The sequence below is a fragment of the Equus caballus genome, chromosome 7, assembly GCF_041296265.1.
Source record: "Equus caballus isolate H_3958 breed thoroughbred chromosome 7, TB-T2T, whole genome shotgun sequence".
NCBI classification, from domain to species: domain Eukaryota; kingdom Metazoa; phylum Chordata; class Mammalia; order Perissodactyla; family Equidae; genus Equus; species Equus caballus.
The window spans coordinates 68377160-68404139 of NC_091690.1; the positions used below are offsets into that span (position 1 = coordinate 68377160).

At 40.5% G+C, this 26980-nt stretch overlaps 1 protein-coding gene across 4 annotated transcripts in view; it reads left to right on the top strand.

Annotated features, from left to right (window-relative positions):
• The window catches only part of TENM4 (teneurin transmembrane protein 4), a 2707421-nt gene extending 2682954 nt beyond the window's left edge, over nucleotides 1-24467 (top strand). For all 4 annotated transcript variants that reach the window (XM_070274328.1, XM_070274325.1, XM_070274326.1 and 1 more), the window contains one exon: nucleotides 24344-24467. In XM_070274328.1, the coding sequence (XP_070130429.1) occupies nucleotides 24344-24421 (78 nt within the window). In that variant the 3' untranslated portion in view covers nucleotides 24422-24467. The remainder of the gene's footprint in view (nucleotides 1-24343) is intronic.
• Nucleotides 24468-26980: the final 2513 nt, after the last annotated feature.

Consider the following 26980-nt stretch of genomic DNA (forward strand, 5'->3'; position numbering starts at 1 on the left):
GGTACAGAGGAAATAGTCATTATTTCAAATGCAGATATTTATTATATGACTGAGTGGGTAGATGTATGGGTTAATGGATGGATGGATGGATGGATGGAAAGAGAATGGATGATTCAAATGAGTCCATGCCACAGCCAGGCCCATGAGGAGCCCTAGAGAGGGAACTGCAATTAATCAGCAAATATTTAATGAGCATTCACATATGTAAGAAACTACCACAAACAGCCGTAGAAGACCTAAGGATGTAAAACAGGATCCTTTGCTTATAAATGTCACCAGCTAGTCAGAGAGTCTAGAAAGATTCAGAAAATAGATTGTGATACCAAGGAACATGTGCTCTATGTCACTACTCCCGAAGCCTCAGCGTCCAGGCTTGCTAGAACTCAGAAGTCTGGTGAAGGAGAGCAGAAATCTTCCAGGTTTTGCCCAGAGATAAGCGGCAAGAGGCCGAGTCTTTGGAATCAAGAGGCACCGTAAGATTGAGCTCAGTCCAGGAAATAAGGAGCTGCCAGTTTTATGCAAGGCAATCAGGGGCTCCAGGCGCTACAGTGTGTAGGGCTATTAAGAGCAGAACACCATCAGTGTCCAAGGGTAGGTCCAGACCCTCAGGGGAGGTGTCTAGGTCCCCACAGGTGGGCAGGGCTAGGCTCCAAACTCGGCAGGTGGGCTGGGCAGGTGCCCTGGCATCCACGCTATACTGACATAGGTTTGGTTGTGGGAGGAACCAAGCTCTGGGGGACTTAAGCTCATCCTCTAGTCATAGCCATGATTCTGTGACAGCAGGGCCAGCCCCAGCTCCCACCTCCGACTGTGGCTGAGGCTCCTCATGTGCTCCTTGCCTGATCAGTCTGTGATTCCTGCTAGAAACTCGAAGACTTCAGCTATCTTGAGGGGAGAGAGAAAGTGGGCCAAGTGCTAAGAAAATGGTTCCAAGAAAAACCCCTTTCTGCAGTGCCAAAGAAGGGGAGCTCAGGGTGGGCTGCGGGGGAGAGAAAGGAATCTGAGAGAATTTCCTGAAGAAGTGGGAAGGGATTAGATGAGAGTGGAAGACATTCCTGGTGGGAAGAAGGTGTGCCGTTCACATGGGCCTGCGGGAGCCTGGGCCTGCAGGCCCTACTCCTGTGAAGCTGGTCCAGGCAGGCATAAAGCCAGAAATTCCCACGCACCCAATCCGGCATGCCTCAACTCTTTTCACATGGAAAACATGCGATGGTTGATGTTTACATGGAGGACCCACTGCCATGAGTTTATCTAGATTTGGTACAATAAAGGATAAGGTTTTGTGCAAAGCCCAGCAAGCAGGAATGCCTCACTTTTTCCCCACTCCCAAAGCATATCAGAATGCAAGTAAGGGAGAGTCATCACAGTATTACAGCATAGGGAGAATTACAGGGATAATTGCAAATGCACTCTAATTTATAAAAGGAATTATTTTCCAAAGTTGTACTTTAATTATGATAATGACTTACCTCTGACACATTGCATCTCTGTAACATGATGGAAAAAATCGCTATCTCCTTTTTTCTTCTCTTTCTATCTTGAGTCAGGGAGTTCTCCATAAGTAGATTCTGAACAAGGATTTGTCTGAAATAAGTTCTTAGGAAATGGTCCTAGGAAAAGCAGGCAGACACATGAAGATGAGGGGCAAGAAAGGAAAGAGGGCCGTCGAGGATGTGAGATCAAGCAAAGTCCCAGGAGAGTAACTTTGGCTCAGTCCAGTGGGGGAGTTGTGGAAAAAAATCTGTCACACCTGAGAGTTGTCTGCAGTCGGGGGGGGCGGGGGGAGGGCTAGAGTCTTTACACCTCTGCACATGTCGATCATTGGTTAAGGGCTGCCCCTGGGGATGTCATTTCCCAGGCACTTCTGGCTCTCTGTGCACTCGGCAAAGGGAGCTCCAGCAGCCTGAGGACAGCCCACCTACAAAAGAGTCACAGGTGTTGGCTGTTGGGAATGAAAGCACTCAGCTTTCATTCATCTCCATCAAGGAGGTGGGTGGGGTCTCACAGCACCTGCTGTGGTCTCATTTCCTGCCTCATAAGGGCACCTAGTAGATGCTGGTTAATTGTGGGGTAGGGAGGGATGCATCCAAGACACGATCGCATGCCTTAAGCTGCCAGAGGTCAGGACCCCACCTCTTTTGCTTACCACTGTATCCCTGGCACCTGGAATAGGAAGCATTCCAAGCATTTGTTGGATAAAATGATGAATGAATCTCCCCCGTGGTGATTCTGTAATCTAAGAGCTTCTCCAGCATCTCCCTGGGTCTCTCATTGTTTGCCTGACTCAGTCGATGCTGTCAGAGACCATGGAGCACTCAGGAGGAGCTCCATGGCGCCTCACAAAGTGACCCTCCTCACTGAGCAAGCACTGCCCAACCGTCAGGCCCAGTGTCTGCCACTGTTCTCTCCTGATCAGATGCTTCTGGGGACAAGCAATGCGGCTCAGTGAGACATGATAGGTCTGGGCTCCAGACCCAGTGCTTTCTCCATTCAATCTCATTTGAACCTACAGAGCGTTCATGGTAGGTGTTACTAACTCACATTTTGCAGATAAGGCATGTGAGACCTGGAGATGTTCATGATATGTGTTATTAAGTAATGGAATTAGAATTCGAATCCAGGTTTGCCTAACTCCAAATTCTAGGCTATTTCTCTTACATTTTAAAGTTGAGGAGTAAAGGAGGTGCTGATGTGAAAGGCTTCATACACTGAAAAGTCTGATGATGGCCAACCACATTTCAAGAGGCCAGTGGGTCACCTGATGACCGTTCAACAGACAGAAGACCCACCCGAGACTTTGCTCAAGGCCAAACCCAAGGCTGGCTTCACGAGTGTGCAACTTGTGCAGTCACACAGGGCCCTGTTGTCAGAAGGGCCATGCTTCTGGTTTAATGCTCTGTTGTCACTATCTTGAAATTCTTAATCGTTTTTGAACAAAGGGGCCTGTGTTTTCCTTTTGCACTGGGCTGTGCAGGTTATACAGCCAGGCCTCCCCACACTGCTTACCCAGTGTGGACAAACTTACAGCATTCTAGGACATTCTCAAGGCCCTGAGGCAGAGGGTGGGTCCTGGAACCCCAAAGAGTTGCTGTGGGTGAGAAAGCCCTTACACATCCATGGGGGAGACTGACTACAACCAGCCTGACCTCTTCCCACCCCCACCAACACCAAGCCGGAAAATCCTCACTCGATGGTAAACATCTAAGTCCACGAAAGTGGCAAAGACCTGGAAAAGGTGGTGTGGGGACAGTGGGGCACAAAGAAGCTATGAGCCAGTTCCATCTGGATCAAGGGAGATGATACCTTGACTGAGTCTTAAGGGAACCAAGAAGGGTTTGGCAGGCAGAGGGTGTGGTGAGGGAAAGGCACCAAGGCGTCCTGCGGGCTTGGCCTGTCTCCTGGGCAAAGCAGAGGAGGGGCCTCAGGAATCAGGACTAGACTGGTGGGCAGGGGCTGCACAACCAGATACACTTGACTTTTCCTCCTTCCCCCAGCTTTTGTGCTCCTGCACCACGTACATTCTCCTGGGTCAGCCTCCGTTTCCACCCCAAATCCTGCCAGATGGCTGGAACTTATTGAGATGAGAGGTTTGCTGTTCTCCAGATAGATGTGTATCTGCTCTTCCAATCTATTGCGCAAGGCAAGTGATGAGGTTACATGCTAATGATTTCTTCACATTGATAATGCCACCTAGTGGTCACCTGTCACAAGCTACCATGTCTCCAGACTGACATGCAGAAAAACGTGGTGAGATCATCCAGGACCGTACTAATCCCCTGTCCTGCCCACACAATTTGTGCAGTTCAGGCGAACCCAATGCAGGAATCCTTTTGACCTGCACAACGGCTCCAAGGCTGAGCAATGACTCTCAGAAATTGCTCCCAAAAGCACCACACACACCAGAAATGGGACAGAGGAGGAAAGTCAGCTCTGGAGGTCCCTCCTCCTGCCTCAGTGCCTTCTGATCCTTGGGCACTGTGAGGAGGGCCCCTCAGTCCTGAATGTTCTGTCCCCAACACCATGCGGACAACTGCAGAGGCCGCTGCTGAGCCTGAGTTTGGAAGGAGGTGGCCAAACAGCATTCATGACTCCTGGGGCTCAGAGACTTACTTTAGGCCTCCTCAAAAGATCAATAATGATAATACCAATAACGAGGAGGAGGTGGAGGAGGGGAGGAGCTGGAGAGGAAGCTGCTGTTTCTTGAGAGCCATCCCCCCGTACCACACAGCCACACTAGGCCCTTTAGGTATCTTCCGTGAATGCATTTTTGTAAATGCATTAAATCTGCCTCAGAGCACGGCAAGGTTCTGATAGCAGTTAACATGCATGGGGTGCCTACTATGTGCAGGCACTTTTCTAAGCACTTTAATGAATTTGCTCATTTAGTCTGCACTATAGTGCAAGATAGGTACTACTGTTATTTCCATTTTGCAGGAGAAACTGAGGCACTTGTCCAAGGACATGCAGCTAGTAAGTGGAGGACCTGAGACTAAAACCTAAGTAATCCAGTTACATGCACTATTAATCACTCCCCAGGCTACCTCCTAGGCTGAGAGACAAAAAGAAAATGCATATACCCTGTTCTGGAGTCTGCTGGGGAAGAAGGGTATGTCATTGAATATTCATAATGCATTTACTTATTTACTCATTCGATAAGCTTTTCCTGAAGGCATCCTATGCCAGGTGTGAGTGGGTGCATAGGTGTAAATTACCCCCTCCCAGTCTGATGGGAAAGAGAAGGTGAACCAGGTTGGACCTACACACAGGTGAGTCAGGATGGGGCAGGAGGCACTGGGACTCAGGAAAAGAAGCAGGGTCCAGTCACAGCTAGCCAGGTGGTTCTCGAATCCTGGTCTAACTGGGTCTAAGGAATACCTTTCTGCCCAGCAGATGACGAAGCTTCAGCAAACTGCTACTAGAACCCTTATTCTATCTAAGAAGCTCCACTGATTCTCTCCCTCCAGCTTTATACCTCCTACCTAGGATGAAAAGGGGAACACTGGCTGATGGTTGATGAGGCAGGACCCAGATTCTTAGAGCAAAAACAAGACTAGCTCCCTCATGGGTCCAGAGTTCCAGATAGACTAGCTTGAGCTGCCATCTACTGGCCAACTGTACACACTGCACTGGATATTGCCAGGGTCCAGCCTTCCTGCCCAGGTCAGCGGGAAAGGGACCTAAGTTGGCTGAATTCTTTGATCCTTAAGCAGTCTTCAGAGGGAGGCCGTCATCTCCTGGGTCTTACAAATGAGGAGGAGGCTGAGACTCTGAGAGGTGACAAGAGGCAGTAACAGCTTTCATTTACCATTTGCCAGGCACTGGGCTAAGTACTTTACACTCATTTTCTCTTTGAATCCTCTCATCTCATGAGATTTATCCCCCTTTTACTTGGTAGTCTCTGCAGTCTCTTTTATTCCGTAATATTTCAGCTTCTTCTTAATGCTGTTTATTTGTTGGCGACACCAGATCATTCATACTACAGAAAGTCTCACAGCCTAGGTTGGGTAATGGTTCTTCGGAGCATCATCTCACTCTCGGGGCTCCAGACCTTCTATAATAAGCTAGCATACAGCTCTAGAGGTTTAACAAAATTTGGGTTCAATTGTTTCAGGCAGGACTGATTCATAAGTACTTTCTGTTACATCTCATCAGGAGGCACGTAGTGGTCAGTTGTCCTCCTCCTAATGATGTTAAGATTTAGTGACGTTAAAGCAATGCAAGAATGCTGACTTTCTAATATTCCTTGATGAAGTGGAGCTCTTCTTTAAGGAAGAACTTTCAGGTTCTGGCTCTGATCCATCTCCGGTAAGATGGATCAGCCATAGAATCTGAACAGAAGGCACAGAACAGCTACCTGAGGACTCTGAAAGTAAACAGCAGCAGCCAGACTGGGGAGGAAAACTAGAATTTGGAGTGCTGCTGAATTAGCTCTGAGTTTACTTTTTTTTCTACTCTCCTCTGGTATCCTCCAGCCTTGACTCAAGGCAGCGAAAACCCGGAAGTGGGCATCAGCACAGACTGAACTCTGGAGAAACCCTCCATCTCGGGCTTGAGGAGCGAGTAAGGGGTCTCCTGAGAGTGGCAGCAGAGGCCCACAGACACCTGAAACTAGGGGAGGGGGAATCTCTGATGGGAGGATCGAGGGTCTCAGCAGTGAGGGGGAAGCCCTGCTACTTTTGTTCTCTCTCTGTCCTCCCACCAGATGGCGCCAGATGCAGGTGCAGAAGTTACAGGACGTGCATGACAGAAAGGGGGTAAATAAAGCCCCCGATTTCTGGTTGGAAAACCACAAAGGGAGCCTCAGAGGAACACAAAGTTCCAGGGAGACTGTGGAGGGGGAGGAGCTCAGGACAGTGGACCCCCAAGTTGATTGTGAACTCCTGGACCCACTCTAGCTGCACATCCACAGATCTGGCCCTAAGCAGTATACCATGAACTTTAGGAACTGAACTGAGAAAGAGGCTATGGCCCAGGTCCCAGACTGGCCATTGGATGGCTCCCGTGCAGAACAGGTCCAAATAGCCTGACAAAGTCTGTGAAAACTGAACATTGAAGCCATAATCCACAGAAAGCTGATCAGAACTTGTGGCCTGAACCCAACCTAGGAAAATGCTTGCTTTTGAATTTTTTTAATTCTCCATAGAATTTAAATAAAATCCAGATATTTATAACATGATATTCAAAATATTGAGATACTTGGCATAGGAAGAACCGGGAAAATCTCAACTCAGCTAATGCTGAGATGACACAGTTGTTGAAATTATCCTACAAAGACTTTAAAACAGCTGTTATAAAAGTGCTCCAAAAGTAAGGATGAGTACTCTTAAAGCAAACGGAAAGACAGAAGTTCTCAGAAAATGAATAAAAGACATAAAGAAGAAACAAATGGAAATTTTACAACTAAAAAATACATTAACCAAAAGTTTAAAACTCCCTGGGTGGGCGCAGTGTGGCAGAATGGAGATGACACAAAAGAATCGGTGAACTTGAAGACAGGTTGATTAAAAGTATCCGATTGGAACAACATGGAGAAAAAAGATTGGGAAAAAGAAATGAAAGGAGCCTCAGGGATCTGTGATACCACATGAAACGTCTAACATTTGGGTCACTGGAGTCAGAGAAAGAGAAGAGATAGCGTAATGCAGAAAACGTGCTTGAAGAAATAGGAGCTGAAACTTCCAAAGCTGAAGAAAAATGTGAGCTTCCCTATGCAAGAGGCTCTGAAAATCCCAAACAATATAAATGTCTGTCTGCCAAGCCTGTTGGCATTTGGGGATCTGCTCGTGAATCTGCAGGGGCCACACCTGATAAGGCATTACCTACACTGAGGTAATTCTACATAGGAAAAGGTAGGAACCCAAGCCAAATGTGAGTGAGGAACTGAGAACTCACGTTGTAAATCAAGTTTCCAATATTATTGTTGATGATAAGCAACTGCATTATGCAATTGTGAGTCTAAGTCAGTTTCATAAGAGAATTTTCCAATAATTAAGCAATTGTTTGGACATTTCTTAAACTATCAGGGTAATATTTTTGTTGTTCAGAACTTCAAACCGTTCTATCAGTGAAGAACTTCAGTAAACGGGAGTTCATTATATTATTAAAAAGAAATGAATAAACTAATAAATGGGGGGGGGGGGTGGCCCCATGGCCGAGTGGTTAAGTTCGCAGTGCTCTGCTTCAGTGGCCTGGGGTATCACAGGTTTGGATCCTGGGTGCAGACCTACACACTGCTCATCAAGCCATGCTGAGGCAGCGTCCCACACAGCACAACCAGAAGGACCTACAACTAGAATATACAACTATTTACTGGGGGACTTTGGGGAGAAGAAGGAAAAAGGGGAGGAAAAAAAGAAGACTGGCAACACTTGTTAGCTCAGGTGCCAATCTTTAAATAAATAAGTAAATAAGAGAGGGCTTGGGAAGCATCAATGATATTAATATATTATAAACCAAGAATTATAATTAATCCAATTTGGTACACCTGAAGAACAATTGGAAAAAAATAAAATAATTATAGAAATTTCCAGAAGGATAGAAGAAAAAGGAGGAGGAGGAGAAGGTGGAGAAAGAAGAAGAGGGAGAAGAATTTTTTTTCCAACTATTTAACTCTGAAATACAATTCATATAGGAAAAGCAGGTCACATTCTTGATTCTTTCTGCCCTTGGTTTATCAATTTTCAAATCAATTAATTGGTACTCTAGTTGTATATATATATGTATATATACACATGTATATGTATATACGTATATGTATATATATATGGTTTAAAAATAAAGTCAGTTTTTTCAAGTATGATCATGAACTAATGAATTTTTATGATGTGATGTGTTTCAGTTGACTGCATTGTGATGTGCAAATGGTCCATCTTAGGCCAGGTGGCTCCTATGTCCTTTGGACATAATCCCAATGTTTTATATGGCTTCCTTGCTTTCTAACAGCGTAAGATATCCCAACCTCACTTTGTACATTTCAAATCCAGAACTGGAATCAGTCATTTCTCAAAGGATCTCTGGTTCCTTTTATTGAGAAATTGTATTTAGATACCACAGTCTGGGAGATAGGGATGCTCATTTCTACAAGGTTTTCATGGCTTCTAGGCCTTTTCAGTGAACAGAGCAAGAAAAATTATATATTTTTTTAATGTGGAGGGAAATCATAAATTCTTACTATATTTCTGATTGAAATTAAAAAATTACATGGTTTTACTTCCTTGACTTTATACTTGGTTTTCTTTCCTCTTGAGCTGAAAATCTTGCTTTCAAAACACATTAACACAACTACTTATTTACCTCACAATAATCCTATAATAGTTTCAACACGACAAGAACTACAAGACTACTGACTATACTGTAAGATTTCTCTGCAGTATTTTTTGTCTTTGCTTTTGTTGTAGTATTTTATATCATTTGAAGAAATTTTTTCTCAGTGTGGTTATGCCACCGCCCTGGTATAGTCTGGCTCATTTGATTCCATTTGTTTTTTATTGTTAAGAACTAATATTATTCTTTCTTCATTTAGTTTTATTTTTTTAACTATATGAAACATTTACATGGCTCCAAAGACAGAACTATATAATCACCTAAATTTACAGAAATCTCACATCTATGTCTACCTCTTCTCCATCCTGTTCTTTTCCTCCTCTCATACATAACAATTTATTAGATTTTAGTTTAATGTTTCATTTTCTCTTTTTTGATGTATTTATTTATTTAGCAAGAATTAGCACACTCTGAGCCCTGTTCTGTACCTTGCTTTTTTTCTTTTAACAACATATCCTAGAAACCACTCTATTTCAGTAGATAGTGATCTTTTCATCACTTTTTGGAGCTTCAGAATACTTCATTAGGTGGATGTACCATCACTTCTTCAACTAGTCCCCTATTGATGGACATTTTGGGTTATGTCCAATCATTAGTCATTATAAACTAAACCACAGTGTTGTGCTTAGGTCATACTTCATTTTTGTCCGTCTAGCTGTAGAATCAAATCCCTGGAAGTGGGATTGCTGAGTCAAAAGGCAAATGAATATATAATTTGGATAATATGTCACCAAATTCCCTCCCAAAGTTGTTGTAACATTTGGATTTCTACCAGGAAGGCATCAGAGGGCCAGAGTACCTGTTTCCCTCACAGCCTTCTCAACAGAATACGTTGTCAAAATTTTGGATTTTTGCCAATCTCATACATGAAAATTGATAAGTCAACACACTTTTAGTTTTGATATCATTATGGTTGAGGTAGAGCATCTTTTCACATGTGTAAAAGCTTTTCTTTTGTTTCTATGAAATGTATGTTCCTATCTTTTATGCATTCTTCAGAAGAATTGTTGGTCCTTTTTTCCCTCAATTTTTAAGTTGTTTAGGCCTTTATTTGTGATTTGAGTGGCAAATATTTTTCTAGTTGTCACTTGTCTTTTAGCTTTGCTTGTGATGAGTTTTGCTGTGCAAAAAAATAAATTAGTTAGTATTTGCTTTAATTGCTTCTAGATTTTGAGTCATAGGAAAGTTTTCCTTCACCCAGGTTATTAAAGTGGTGGAAACACTGAAACTGTAATTGACAAGTTGCTGAAGGCTCAGTGTGGACTAGTTGGAGAGTTAAGAACTCTGGGCCCAATCTTAGGGAGCCCCCATACTTGTACGAGTTTTACCTCCAGGAACCCCACCAGATTCTTAGGGTGAAGATCAGAGAAAAATACCCTCAGGCTTCCAGCAGGGGAAGGAGAAAAGCAACCATCGTGAAATATACCCAAAGCATCCTGTTCTCCTTAACAAAAGCCTGCCCTTCAGGGAAATTATTTTACCAGGGCCTCACCTACCTGGAGGAAGAGAAATACTCAACTCCAGACCCTTCTAGACTTTCCATCTCACCTAAGGGGGAAAAAAGCTGACAAGCCCTTGTGAAGGTCATAGCTGTGGGACACAGGCTAACGAAAGGACTGAACCCTAATCACCATATCAGTATCAATCAGGCTTCTGTATAACAGGAGATTACTACAAAGAACTGCAAAGTTCGGACCTTATTTACCTCTTGTTTAACTCTTATTTAAGAAAGAGTCTCTAGGGAAATCCAAAGACAAATGGGAGACAAAAACAAGCACTATAGTGGAAATTTTAGCCTCCAACAACAGCAGCTGCAGCAAACAGTATACAATCTAACTCTTAAACACAAAACCTCACATAAAGGCCTATTTAACTCAGTTCCTTTTAACTGATACATCATATCCAGCTTTCTACACGCACAAAAAAAGATACAGCATGCTGAAAGGCAAAAACACAGTCTGAAGAGACAAAGCAAGCTTCAGAATCAGACTCAGATATGACAGAAATTTTGGAACTATTAGACTAGGAATTTAAAATAACTATGATTAATATGCTAAGGGCTCTAATAAAAATGTGAACAACATGTAAAACAGATGGGTAATGTGAGCAGAGAAATGGGAACACTAAGAAAATTCAAAAGGAAATTCTAGAAATCAGAAACAGTGTAACAGAAATGAAGAATGCCTTTGAGGGGCTCATCATCAGACTGGACGGAGCGGAGGAGAGGATCAAGTCTGAAGACGTGTCAACAGAAACTTCCCAAACTGAAAAGGAAAGAGAAAAAAGAATGAAAAAATAATGGAATGGAAGATCCAAGAACTGTGGGACAATTACAGGAAGTATAACATATGTGTAATGGAACACCAGAAGGAGAAGAAAGAGAGAAAGGAACAGAAGAAATATTTGAAGTAACTAATAGCTGAGAATTTTCCAAAAGCAATGACAAACACCGTCCCACAGATCCAGAATGCCCAGAGAACATCAAGCATGACAAATTCCAAAACATTTACACAAGGCATATTATGTTGAAACTACAGAAAAATCAAAGACAAGAAAATCTTGAAATAAGCCAGGAGGGGGAAGAACGCTTATCTATAGAGGAATAAGAATAAGAATTCTATCAGACTTCTTTTCAGAAACCTTGCAAGTAAGAAGAGAGTGGAGTGAAATATTTGGAGTGTTAAAAGAAAAAACCACCAACCTAGAATTCTGTATCCAATGACATTATCCTTCAAAAGGAGAAATAAAGACTTCCCCAGACAAACTAAAATTGAAGGAATTTGTCACCAGTAGATCTGCCTTGGAAGAAATGTTAAAAGTTCTTCAGAGAGAAGGAAATGACATAGGTTAGAAACTGGGATCTACATAAAGAAAAGAAGAGCATTAGAGAAGGAATAAATGAAGATAAAACTTTTTATTTTTCTTATTCAATTGATTTAACAGGTAACAATTTGTTCAAAATAATACCAATAATATTTGGCAATTATAGCTTATGGATAATGAAATGGTTGACAGCAGTGTTATGAGTGGAAGACAAACAAAAAGCAAGCAAACAAATGGAAAATAGTTACAAATATGGTAGATATGAAACCAACTATACCAATAATCACTTTAAATTTGAATGTTCCAAATGCATCAAATAAAAAATAGAGACTATCAGAATGTATTAAAAAAACAAGACCCAAATATATGTTGTCTACAAGAAGCCCACTTTAAATATAAAGACACTAAAAATAAAGGAATGGAGAAAGACATACTATGCTGATACTAATCAAAAGGAAGCTGGAGTAACTATATTAATTTCAGAAAAAGCAGACTTCAGAGCAAGCAAAATTATCAAGATAAAGGAGGACATTACATAATGATATAGGGATCAGTTCTCCAAGAAATCTTAGCTTTTCGATTCAATGGCTGTTTGGATGTGAGCAGAGCAATGGGGCTAGTGACAAAAAAGGGGGTGCGAAAGAGGATTATGAAAGGTCATGAGGAAACTTTGCAGGGTGATGGATATGTTCACTATGTTGACTGTGGTGAAGCTTTCATGGATGTGTAGATGTGTCAAAACTTGTCAAATTGTATGCTTTAAATATATGCAGGGTTTTTTTATGTCAATTATAACTCAATACAGCTGTTTAAATTTTTTTAAAAATCTATGCCGTCATCATCCTGCTCTGACTGAAAGCCAGTATTCCTTTTCTACAGTTAAGGAATTCAAAGCACAGAGAGGTTAAGTAACTTGCCCAAGATCACACAGCTACTAAGCAGCCACGTCAGGATTTGAAATTAATCTGACTCCAGAATCCATGCTCTTAACCACTTTGCCTGACTGAATTAGCCAAGGTCCACGTTTCCATTGCCAGTTCTGGAGCTGGCCCAGAGAGCGCGCCTAGGGAATGTTTGCTACTGTTGAAGTAACACTTGACGACAGGCACACCCTCAAGCAATTCAGATAGAGAAATCCCAGAAAAGGCGAGTTGAGTTATCTGTGTCGCAGAAATCAGCTTACATGCCTGCAGGTGTAATGGGGATGTGGTGGGGACTATACATGTGTGAGTATCACATTTGAGTCTTTTGGATCTGAAACTGGACCCTTCCCTGATAGCCTCCCTCCTTCCCCGGCCACACGCACCCACAGTGCCCAGCACCTGTCATCCCCCTTCAGAGCTCCCGGCCACACACTCTCAATACTATAATCAGAGAATATGTTGGGGAGGTGAGTCGACTATACCTACTACAGATTAGAAGGAAGAATACTGCTGTTTGGTTAGGTGGAATCATACATTCTGGAGTCAGACGACCCTGGGATTGAATGCCAGTTCCATTACCTACTAGATATATGACCTTGGGCAAGCCGCTTACCTTCCTGATCCTCAGTTTTCCCAAATATAAATTGGGAGCAATGTACTTACCTCATGGAATTGTTGTGAGTTTTAAATGAGATAAAATATGTTGCTTATCTTGCACAGGACCTGGCACATACCACATCCCATATTCACAGTAAACAGTGGTTGCTATTAGCATTGTATCAACATCATTATCCTATGGAAGGGATTTCACACAGTAAGTTGTGAGACACTAGACTAGATCACACGATGAGTTCATTGTTACCTTATGAGAGCTTTCAAACGGAGGATATGCCCCATCATTTGCGTTGAATTTGGAGTGGTCCTGCCAAAATCAGTGGGATGGAGTAAATGATCTCAGTGATTCATTCTGATGCTGATATTCTGTGATTTTGAAACTTTCATGGATAAACAGAGAGTTGGGAGGGACCAAATGGACAGATGGCAGTCATAGTTGTGGGCTCCCCTGTAAATAAGCTCCTTGAAGGTAGAAACAAAGATGGCTTCGTCTGTGTTCCCGGGACCTGAGACAAGTTCTGACCCACAACAACTGTTCAGCAAACACTTATTAAATCAGTCAACCCCTTCGCCAGGGCTTTAGGTTGCTGGTGGCAGGTCATCAGTCATTTCTGTTTCCGATAGCTTAGGCTAAGAGAAGTAAGAATGCATCCCATGAGCCAACAATAACATAAATCTTTCTGTGTAGAATAGTCTTTTTTTTTCCTAAATATTGGCACCTGAGCTAACAACTGTTGCCAATCTTTTTGATTTTCTCCCCAAATCCCCCCCAGTACATAATTGTATATTTTAGTTGTGGGTCCTTCTAGTTGTGGCATGTGGGACACCACCTCAGCATGGCCTGATGAACGGTGCCATGTCCGCGCCCAGGATCTGAACTAGTGAAACCCTGGGCCGCCAAAGTGGAGCGTGCGAACTTAACCACTCGGCCATGGGGCCAGCCCCTAGAATAGTCTTATTATCCCCTTTCAGCTTAATCCAGTTCAAAATTACTTGAGAACCTACTTATGCAAGTTACTTAAGAACAACTTAGTATGAAAATTGTTTTAAAAGATGTCATCTACTAAATAAAAATTAAATACTCTTATCAATAACATATTGTTGATGCATGCTTATCCAGTTCTTCCCCTCCTTTGCAGACTGTCCAGTCCCCCTGACCCAGCACAAGGGTCCATTGATTTGCTAACACCCTCCTCAGAATACTCATCATCGTTCCAAGCCCCTGCTCCCTGGATGCCACCTGAGCTCCTGACCTTTCCATATTTTCTCTTTGTCACCAGGTTCTGAACTGAAGCCACAAATGGGAGACGCTATTTGCTCTGATTTTGTAGCTCTGGTTTTCCTCTTGCCTGATGCTTACTTTTCATTTGACTTTTTACAGAAAGAGAAGGGAAAGGGCTCTAGATTTCTTGAAGGGATCAGACCCTTTTACCTTCGGAACTCCTTTTATAATGTCAATGTTTTAAAACTATCAAACTAAACAGGGCAGATTTTAAGCAAGCTTATAGATTAGGATCTTTGCAATATGTTACAGCTAAATGTCTGAACTGGATGTCAACATTAATCAAAATGGCCAGCTAAGAATTGAAATGATATAGGAGCTTCTTGGGTCCCTAACATTCAGGAGGTAATGTTGCATTAGCAGATGTCAAAGTTAACAATGTCAGCCAACTAAACGTGGACCCTCCTGAGCATATGTTGGATGTTAGCTGATCAGTCATTGATCAGTGATTGATATTAATCATGCTTTGGACAGTAAACAGACAATCTATAAACACCCAGTTGGCACCAAGGAAGAAAACTCATTCTGTTTTCTTCTATTGCTATTGAAGCCATCACCATATTTCTTGTCATACTTAAAATAAGTTCATTGACTATGTTCTGTCTACACCTTGTACATACTTCTGTGGTTGGGATTTACTGCCATCTATTCTAATTATTTATCTTTCTCCCATACTAGCTGTAAGATTCTCAAATGCAAGGATTGTGGTTTATTAATATCTTCCAGGCCTACAATGGACTAAGCAGGGGCTTGGGAGTAAAATAAGATTTGGATTTAAATCCTAGTTTCAGAACTTACTGTGTCATTATGGGCCAGTTTCTTAACTTCTCTGAGCCTCATGATACTAATCTGTGAAGCAGGAATTTTAATACCTACCTAGAAGAGTTGATAGGATTAAACGACATCACTGACTATATCAGAGAGGTTCTTTGGTTAAAAACATCAAAAAGAAACTACATTATTAAGAATCTTTGGTTATAAACAACAGAGATAAACTCTGGCGAACTTGAGAGAAAAGGACACGACAACCAAATGCAAGGTGTAATCTGGGACTGGATCCTGGGTCAGAGGGGGAGAATTGTTATAAATGACATTATTGGGACAATTAGTGTAATCTGAAAAATGGACTGTATATTATAAAATGGTATTAGTTGATCTTAAATTTTCTGAATTTGATCATTATGTTGTGGTTATATAAAAGAATATCTTCGTTCTTAGGAAATATACAATGTGGGATGAGGGGTAAAGGACCATGATGTCTGTAACTCTGAAATGGCTCAGGAAAAAATTCTACATATGTAATATAGACATATATGATGTATATAATATAGATGTATAATACACATACACAACTGTATAGACAGAGATAAGAGAGAGAGAACACAATAAAGTAAATATGGCTAAATATAAACAATTAGTGAATCCCAATAAAGGGTATGGGAGTACTTTGAACTCTTCTTGTTACTCTATATTACTCTGAAATAAGTTCAAAATAAAAAAGTTCTTTTAAAGAGAAAAGAAGGGAGTTATTGAAATAATCATGGAACTCTCAAAATCAGCAGGAAGCCTGGAAAACCAGGCTCGGAAACTAGACAGGAACCAGGACAGGGACTATTCAACTGTCAGAGTACAGCACCAGGAAAAATGACTTTCCTCCTCTCTTCATCACTTTGCACAGGACTCACAATGCCAGGAAGAGAGAACTGTTCTGTCTTTACAGTACAAGGGTGGGGGATAGGAGCTGGCAGAATGAGTTTCCAGAGGGATTCACTATTATATCGCTCAAAACCCAGGACAGTGCTGGCTCAGCACATAGTAGGTGTTCAAAAATAATTTGTAATGCACACTTATATTCTAGCACATAACAGGCACATGAGGAATCTGCACAGGAGTATTATTCCCCTTCCTTCCCTTTCCTACCTCCAGTTCTGAGCGCTTAACCAAGCACACAGCAGCTGCTCTAAAATCGTTGCTAACTGCACCATAGCACTGGCATGGCACGCAGGAACGACTGCGGCCTCACTGTGTGAGTGTGCTCATTCAGCGAGCATACCTTCTTCCTTACTGACGAGTGGACACGTGACCTGCTTCCCAGACAGGCAACAGCTTCAAGTGTCTATGCCAAAATAGAGGGAGAAGGGCCAAGAAAGTACCTGTAGTGGCCTGATCCTAGAGTCACCACCGCTTAATCAAGGTGAGATTTGGGGAGTCAGTCTCAATCTTTCTAAGTCTTGGTATCCTCACGTATAAAATAGGATGTTATAGAGTGCTTGCCTTAGGCCACTCACCCCCAGGAGAACTCCCTAATGCTGCCTGACAATCATAACATATTTCCCTAGTGCATTCGCTCTTCCACTTCTCTAGGTAATTATTTCATGCTTTCTCCTCTCTCTTTCAATCATCCACATCTTCCCCCACCCTCAGGCTTAGCTGATGAAGCTTCCCTTTAATGATTCTCAGAAGTGCCACTTCTGAGAACTACTGGTTATATTCCATTTTCCAGAATTTAGCTACCTAGTTACATGACAATGCCTACCTGCTAGGGAAGCTAGAGAATGTCTTTACTATGGGGGCCACGTGTCCAGATACAATTCTAGGCTTTGGTTACTAAAGGGAGGAAAATGGATATTGAGAGATACTAGCAGTTTTCACTATAATGGATGTATCATACTGTTTCCTGAGGCTAACGACATCACTTCAAAATTAGGACTGAGAGCCTCAAGTGAGCCCCGGTTCTATCTGGCAATCAAAACTATCTTTCTCCAGTCCATCTACTCTCCCACCCTCCTAAGTGGTCATTTCATAGTCTTTTCTCTCTTTCAAAACTTCAACACCTGCTTCACCTTCCTCTTTCTCTCCCCCCTACTCCACCCCCAGAAGACCTTGCATCCCATTTCATTGTGAAATAGAAGCAAATTAAGGACTTCCACTAGCTCCCATTACCACATAGACCCACGAGGCTGCGTGTGTCTCCATGTCCTCTACCTTGTCCTGTAAGTATAGATAAGCTGCTCATAACGTTCTTAGCTAAGCCTAGCCCACCACTGACACACCAGATCCCACCCTCTCCCACCTACTCAAACACATCCCTCCAGGAATTCTCTTCTCTCTTTCCTGCATCCATTTTTTCCTCTCTTCTAGATCTTTCCCTTCTGGTTTCTGATCCAGCATGTAAGGAGCTTGGATGTTGTCACTGCTGTCCTCGCAACAAGAAAAAAAGCTAAATAAACTGAAAATCAACAGCTCTTCTTTGATCCATCAGAGAATTGAAGTCACAAGGCAAATCGCTGCACCCAAGATTGGCGAGACAGACAAATTTCTTTAAAAATACAGCTTACGAAAATGGACACAAAAAGAAGTAGGAAATCTGCACAACATCATATTTATAAAGCATGCTAAATTTGTAATTCAAAACCTCATGAAGAGAGCTCTAGGTCCACATGGCTACGTTGGTGAATTCTATCAAACATTTAAGGAAGAAATAATACCAATCTTACACAAACTCTTTCAAAAAATAGTTTCCTGTGCCTGTTGAAATTTCTCTGTCTCAAAAAATATGTATCTTTTTCCAATTGACTTGTTTAAGTTAGGATCCAAACAGGGACCCACACATTGCATTTGGGTGATCCATCGCTTTTCCCTTAATCTATAATGTCCCTTCTCCTTTTTTAATGCTTTTCGTTGTTGAACATGCTGATTCATTTGTCCTTTAGAATTTCCTAAATTCCAGATTAGCCTTGTTTCTTTCTCATGCTAGTATTGAATTTGTTCCTCTAACTCCCATACTTCCTGTAAACTGGCATTTGATGTAGAGCAAGGGTTGGCAAACCATAGCCTGCAGACTAAATCCAGCCCCTAGCCTATTTCTGTAATTCCTGAAAGCTAAGAATGGTCATGTATATTTTTAAAGTCTTATAAAAGCAAACCAACACACAAGGAAAACAAAGAAGAACATGCGATAAAAACTGTATGTAGCCTGTAAAGCCGAAAATATATACGATCTGGCCTTTTGGAGAAAAAGTTTGCCCACCACTGATCTAGAGACTCCATCAAATTTATTTCTTTGTTTGCTTCTATTTGTAAGAATTCTCCACATAGTATTCTAAGTATGCTAAGTATATCCTACTATATCACATCAGGAGGCATATAATGTCTCATTGTCACACTTTTAGTAATGTTAAGATTAGTGATTTCAGAGGTGTCAGACTGACCCATTCCTTATAAAACGCCTTATTAATATTTCTCCTTATTGTTTTAGCATCCACTGATGATTGTTGCCTAGATATTTCATTAGACATTGTAAAATGGTGATTTTCTAATTCCATAATTCCCTTTGCATTTTTTAGTTGGAATTCTTCAACACAGAATAACCTTTCCCTTATTAACTATTTGGCTCTCCTTCAAAATACATCCAGAGTCCAAGCACTTCTTAAGACTTCCACTGCTACAGCCCTGTGCAAACCACTATCATTTCTCTTCTGGGTTATTGCAGTAACTTCCTACCTGTTCTCTCTGCCTCTGCCTTGGCCCCTCCCACTTTGATCTATTCTCAATGCAGCAGCCATTTTATTAAGACATTTTTATTAAGATATAAGTCAACTTAGGGCTCCCCATCTCACTCAAAGTCCATCCTTTGGATAATAAGTCCCTGTGTCATGAGGCTCTTGATTACCTCTCTGACCTCCCACCTCTCTTCCTGCCCACGTGACTCCAGCCACAGACCTCTTTGTTGTTGTTGGAGCCCACCACCTGCCAGCCATGCTCCTTGGTCAGGGTTTTTGCACTTGCTTTTCCCTCTGCCTAGAACCCTCTTCCTTCAAATATCCTCATAGCTTACACCTCCTCCAGATGTTACCTTCTCAACAAGATCTTCCCCGGGCCCTCTGCTTAAAATTGTAATTCTCCCCGGTACTCCCTGTCTCCTTTTCCTGCCTTAATTCTTCTCTATAGCACGGAAAACAGCATAAGACACTATCCGGTTTACTTCTTTATGTGCTGACAGTCTCTATCTACTACAAGAAGTTAAGCTCTATGAGGACAGGGATATCTGTCTAGATTGTTCACTGCTGTATCCTCAGCACCTATAAGAGTGCCTGGTACATAATACTTTGTAAATAAGTGGATGAATAGAATTGTTGAGGATTAAATGAGATGATACATCTAAAGCCCTTAGTATAGTGAATAGTAACTATTGGTATTAACATTGTTGTTATGAATCATTTTATTTCCTCTGTGTGAATCCACTTATACATCTAAGTCAATTGTGACTTTCCAGAAAAGGGCTATGGGTCAGTATAGGACAACACTCTTTCAGAGAGTGCTGACTTTTCCATAGAAGGCTTCACAGAAAATCATCTTTTTAAAATCTTTGACTGTCATTACAAAGGCTCTTTTCCCTAAAATCTCAATAAATAAAAAAGAACAAGACTTTTCCCAGACTCAGATTATATTGCTGTCAGCTTCCAGCCTCTGGGTGGGATAAAAGTTCATTTATTGCAATTCTTTTTCTCTCCCTACAACAGAAGGGAGGAGTACATGATAACAGTCTTTTCAGGTTCTGCTGGTTTACTAAAGGGGAAAAGGCAAGTTTAACTTGGATTTATTTTTTGTTTTGTTTCTAAGAATATTTTTTACTGTCAATGTATTACATTTTGGCTCCATTATGGGTTAAATTGGCTTCGTTTTTTTATTATCCTTTTTTTATTGAGCTATATTTGATATATAACGTATTAGTTTTAAGTATACAACATAATGATTTGATACATGTATATATTGCAAAATGATCACCACAATAAGTTTAGATAACACTCATCCCACACATAGTTACAACTTTTCTTCTTGTGATGGGAACTTTTAAGATTTACTCTCTTAGCAACTTTCAGATACACAATACAGTATTGTTAACCAAAGTCACTGTGCTATATATTACATCCCCAAGACTTCATTTATCTTATAACAGAAGGGATTAGCCATTTTAAATTGGTGGGCTGAGAAAACCAGAAGGCCCTCTCCAATGTGGGTGGTCATCATCCAATCCATGGAGGGTTTGAATAGAACAAAAAAGACAGAGGAAGGTTGAATTCTCTCTCTGCCCGACTGCATGAGCTGGGACATCCATCTTCTCCTGCCCTCTGTGCTCCTGCTTCTCAGGCCTTCAGACTTGGATTGGAATCTACACCATAGGCTCTTTGGCTCTTAGGCTTTCAAACTACACCATTGGGCGTCCTGGGTCTCCAGATTGCAGAGGACAGATCATGGGACTTCTCAGGCTCCATAATCACGTTAGCCAACGCTTTTAAATAAATAATAAATACCTCACTAACTCATTCACTAATTAACTCACTAACTCACTCACTGACTCAGGGTTCTCCAGGGAAACAGAATAAATAAGATAGATAGATAGATAGATAGATAGATAGATAGACAGACAGACAGACAGACAGACATCCTATACAGGATAGAGTGGTGCTGACTACTGGTGGGATGCCTCAGTTCCTTGCCATGTGGACACCTTCATAAGGCTAACTGAGTATCTTCATGATATGGTTACCTGGCAGCCCCCAGAGTAATTGAGGAGGAAGCATAAGAGGCAATGTCTTTTATGACTTATCCTCCGAAGTCTCACACCAACACATCTACTATATTCTTTCAGTTATATGGACTAATCTCATGTGACTAATATGGAAAGGACCATACAAAATTGTAAATACTAGGAAGCAAGGATCATTGGGGCCATCATGGAAGCAGGCTACCACAACAAATCACTAGGAAATGTAAACCAGACTATATAATTTTGCTGGGCTCCATCCAAATTGATAAACATTGAAATATTTTTAAAATGGGGGTGGAATCAACAACTTTATAGTGTAATTTATGATTAGCATATATATATACATATATATGTATGTAGAAATATATACATACATATATCGTACTCCTTTATGATATATATCACATTCTAGTAAGGAATGTTAAATTGCTTAATCTACTATATTGAAAATTAAAATTTTACATTTTTATGTCTGTCAGTGTATATAATTCTGAAAGTAAAGCCCGAAAAAACAACCCTAAATCAGTTTACAGGGAAAGTTACATTATCAGTCAATCTTTCTAACTACTGTTTGTACAGATTGGTGGAACTCAAGGAACTCTGCTAGAAATCTACTAAAAGAAATATCCAAGTCCCTGAATTTTTAGGCATTGCCATTCTTGTGGTAGAATTTACTTACCATCCTTGTTCTACTATACCTTTCAGAAGCTTCTTCTATAGGAAATTCAAAGAAGTTTAGACAGTCATCAGTAATTGTTTTTTCCTGTTTGAAAGACCAGGGCTTAAGCTCATTTTCTTTTTGTGTCTTTAAGTACTTATGTAATTGTCTATTAGTTTTAGACTAATGGTGAATGCTGATGGTCGAACAGATTCCAGGAAAACCTCTCTTCCAGATTCTTACTTATAAGAACAAAATTTTCTTCAGTTAGAATTTGTCTATTTTTAAGCAGAGCCTATTCTTTTCCAAAGATCTCTCTCATTACTCATGACATTATGTACCTCCAAAATTAGGGGAGGGGGTAGTAATCTCTCAGGAGCAGCAGGGAACTTCCTTAAATGAAAATGTATTTGCCAAAAGTCTACAGAAAATGTCATGCTAACAGAAGTGGGATACTAAGGGTGGGGCAGTGGCAGTGGTCTGCCCAAGGTGCAGAGAGAAAGGGGATACACGATTAGAAAATTTTAAAACAATAAAGCCAATCTGATTTTTATTTGCAGTTATAAACTAAAACTCTGTCTGTGATAAAGTATGCCTCCCTGAAAAAAATACCTGAATATCTGTGGAGTCTGTCTAATTTGGAAGCATTTCTTCTTCATATGTAACATTTTTGGAAACTTTGGGGAAAAAATTGTCCATTCTTTTCAATCTCACCTCATCAATGGAAAATGATGCAAATTGTAGGTATAAATTTAGGTATAGGCTGTAAAAAGACTTTCCCAGACAAAATGGAGTGCTCATTATGAAGCTGTGTGCGCATTAAAGAAATTTTGAAAGGCTTACCTCAATCTTTGAAGTTCCATGTGATCCAAAAAAAAATATGAATACAGGAGGATCCACTAAGATTTTATGGTCTGCTGTATGTGATTTTTCTTTTCTTAGTTATCTTGTTTTCTGCTATGAAATTTTAAAGGTTAATTATACACAAAAATATTTGCAAACAAACAGAATCAACCTCAAACATCATACAGTGAAATTCCAGATTGTTCCCTGAAGATCGGCACATAGAAATTGTAGAGAAGGCCATTAACTGACCGTGCGACCAAAAAAAATAACAAAATAAAGATTTTAAATTTTAAAAAGTCAATTTTTAAAGAAGAATGACAGGAAAAATGACAAAAGATGCTGGTCTTACATTGCCAAAAGAAATCAAAAGGGTAATTTTCACTGTCTTAACAATTTTCTTCAAGAACTGGACACTATTTCTAAAGCAGAGGATCAACCAATGTCACAGCTTGCTATCATTCAGCCGTTTTCTCACAATTCCCTATTGTAAAGACAACGTACAGACTGGGTGAAGATATTTAGAACTCACATAACTGAAAAGAGTGCATATCTAAAATATGTACACAAGACCTTGTATAGATTAATAAGAAAATCAATAAGAACAAAAGACAGACTACTCAGTAGAAAAATGGGCAAAAGACTGAATCAATTCACCAAAGAAAGCCCAATGAAAATAAACATTGAAAAGATGCTCAACTAGAATGATAATTGGGGAAAGGCAAATTAAAACTGCCATGAGATACAACTACACCTCCAACAATATGGCTAAATTTAAAAGTCTGATAAGACCAAGTGCTGACGAGAACATAAAGCAACAGGAATTCTCATACATGGCTACTCACACTTTGGAAAAAGTTTGGCTCTATTTACTAAAGCTAAAATTCGTATATCCTATGATACAGCAATTTCCTAGATATTATACCCATCTTAAATAGATCCACATGTACAAAAACATTCATAGCAGCATTAACTTCTAATAACCCCAAACTGGAAAAAATCCAAAATTCCATCAACAGAATGGATAAATCAATTGGGTTATAGTCATAAAATGGGATACCATACGGCAACGAAAATGAACAAACTATAGCTACAGGCAATAGTACAGTTGATTCTCACAAAAATAGTGAGCAAAAAAAATCATATGCAAAATAATACACACTGTATGATTCTATTTACATAAAGTTCAAAAACAGGCAAAATTAAACTATAATGTCTAGACTACATACTGAGGTGGTAAAACTATAAAGAAAAGCAAGGAAAAGGTTACCAAAAAGGTCACGAGAGCAGGGAAATTGTGATTGCAAAGAGGAAGGTGCTAGAAGAGTGCTGGAGATATTCTTTTCTTGACCTGGATGGTGGTTGCACAGGCACTCATTTTATAAATATTCATTAACTATACATTTACATTTTGTGCATTTTTCTGTTATGTGCATCCTAACAAGAACATTTTTTAAACCTCCTTTTATCTTCGGTAGTGAAAACCCAGGCAATAACTATATGCCAAATTACCCCAAATAATAAGGCATAAAAACTGATATGTTTTACATATTAATCTATTTGCAAGGGATGTTACAATTTCAACCCCATTTTAGGAAATGCAAACATTTACCAATGAGGCAGCCAATTAACAAGTATCAAACTCCAGAATTAAATGTGCAAAATCAGAATTTGTAACAATCCATCTAGCGGCAGGCTGTGTCCAATCTCTGCTAAATTTAAATTTTAAAGGGTCATAAAACCATAGGCACTCCTGGGAGTATGTTTTCATTAATCTGCAATGTGGTCACAGAGCATTATAGAAATCTATTTTCTAAATTTTCCAGGTCTTTGCCAAACACACAGAACGTACCACGGATGGCAAAACCACAGTGAGCAAGATCGATATCTCAAAATGGTGGTGAGGAGAGTGGACACATAAAATGACATTAAAGATATTTTTAAAACAAATTTATGGTCTTAATTTGGTGTTATTTCTAGGAATTTATCTTGCAGGTATACAAATTCTGTATGCACAGTGTATACACAACATAGTACAGGTTTCAAGAGAAAAGATTGAAAACTTAAATATCCACAGTAGGGAAAGCAAGTGTAGTTTAGCCATATAATAGAGTAACATGCTTCAATCACAAGTTATATAGAAGTTCTATATTTAGTTATGTGGGGAGATCTTTAAAATACATTAAGCAAAAAAAACAGCAGAACAAATAAAGACTAGATTTAATTGCATGTGTACATATGTAACATACATATATGTAGATAAACACATGAACACATACATGTACTTTTATGTCTAGAAAATTTATGTAAAGATAAATAGTAGTTATCATCAAGGATGGTACATGGAAGCAGGGTGGTGGAAAATTTCTTTTTTATACCATACGTTACTGCCTAAACTTTTTTTCTCCCATGTTTGTATATTATTTTTTTAGAATAGTAACAAAAATTAGTTAAATTTTTCAGAGGAAACTTTAAAACCTGCAGTATGTAAAAGTTCCAGCAAGCACTTGTACCCTGCACTAACCAGATCCTCCTTTTGGGGCTGACAGGAGACTTAGGCGGGGGCCTAATGCTATTCACTGGGCCAACATGGGAGGGCTCAGGACAGTGGATTTCAAACTTTTTCTTGCCTATCCATAGTGGGAAATATATTTACATCTCGCATGCTAGAATTTTCACAAAACAGCACTTATTCTAACTACCCAAGATACACACAAATATATTGTTTTCTATTCTGCTGGTCGAAACTCATTACACGGATTTTGTGAATCATAATTATGGTTTTACTATCCAAATATGCAAGTCCCCAGCACCATGATCACAGCTGGAAAACATTGGTTTAAGGGAGCTTGAGCTTATCTCCAGTTTAATTCTAGCTCTTGTGCCTAGAGAGGGCTGAGGCCACCAGAACGCTCCTGATCCAGGAGGAGTGAGGCATGGCAGGGTGGTGTGGGGTCTGCCGGGAAAGGGCCTCGGCCTCAGCAGAGCCAGCTGAGGAAGGGGCTCTTTCTACACTCCTGAAATCGTGTTCCACCCTCTGCCCACTGATGCCTCCCTCTTTTGCAACCTGCAAGGCAGCTTGGACTGTAGGTTGGTTTTTTGTTAGTTTGTTTTGTTTTGTTTTACAGTTTCTCTGAAAATACACTGGAAGTTTAAATCTAAAAAAATAGTAATAAAGGTAATGTAGCATAAGAAAAGAAGTTGAAGCCTCAAAGTAAGGAGCTCCTGAAACCAAAGGGAAGAAACCAAGGAAAGGATGAAATCCAACTACAGAGCCAGTGAGTCAGAACCATGAGGCACGAGGCCCAGGAATTTGCTGTTTAACAAGCTCTGCTGGTGATTCTTACGCATGCTTGAAGGACGGTACCTAAAAGAAATGTACACAAAATAGACTGAATTAGTCTTGAGCTTTCTACCTTGGGAATCTGATAGAGTTGGCTGATGAAATTGAGAGGACTCCCTAACTCTAAAACTCATAAATGATGGAGAGTGTTCAGGCAGGTACAACACACATTTCTCTATCACAAAAGTCACAAAATGCTTCAGTTAATACCGTCAACAGCCCTGGGAAAGGAAGTCCAGAGTTTAAATGACTTCTCCACAATCCCACAGCTAGTGGGTCATACAGATGAGATTTGAACCTGGACTTTGGATGGCCAGGCTAGTGCTCTTTTCCACTCTGCTGTTCCAAATGATGAGAGTTATGGCTGAAATGGAATTTTGAGAAGAAAAAAAGAGGAGAGAATCAATCATAGACTCTCTAAGACACCAAGATACTCTTTCTTAGCCAACACGGATAAAAATTGGAAAGTCTGACTCTATCGGTTGTCACTAAAGGTATGGAGCTCTGAGAACTCTTGTAAGCCTATTGGAGGGTATATAATTGGAACCATCAATTTGGAGAGCAATTTGGCAGTACCTAGTAAAGCTGAAGATGCATGTAGGCTAGGCTTATGATCCCGCGAAACTCTTTCACGTGTGTCCAGTATATTTCCTACAGCATTCTCACAATCAAAGGCAGATCCAGCTCAGTGGGTCTGGAAGCTTACATAATTTGGGAGGTTCTCTTTAAGAAAAATAATACAGGATTACAATATTAAAGTAAATATTTACTTAGAATGAGAAAAGAAGCTACAAGAAATTTCTAGAGCCTTGGAAATCTATGTCCCTTCATTCTGAGTTCCTTTACAAATGCTTCCTGATTGCTTCTGCTCTCACTCTACCACTCTCAGCAACTCCCAGCACCGTGGGGAAGAGGGGTATGATAGGGGGAGGGACCACAAGGACATGCAAATAAGGGGCTCTGAGCTTAAATTTCATTAGGTTCGTACTAAATCCACCTCTACTTGTAATAGAAAAACATTGAAAACAGCCCAAATATCTATCAGAATGAGAATGAATAAGTTGTAGTATAACCATATAATGGAATATTAAAAAGAATGGAACTGGAGATACATGGATAT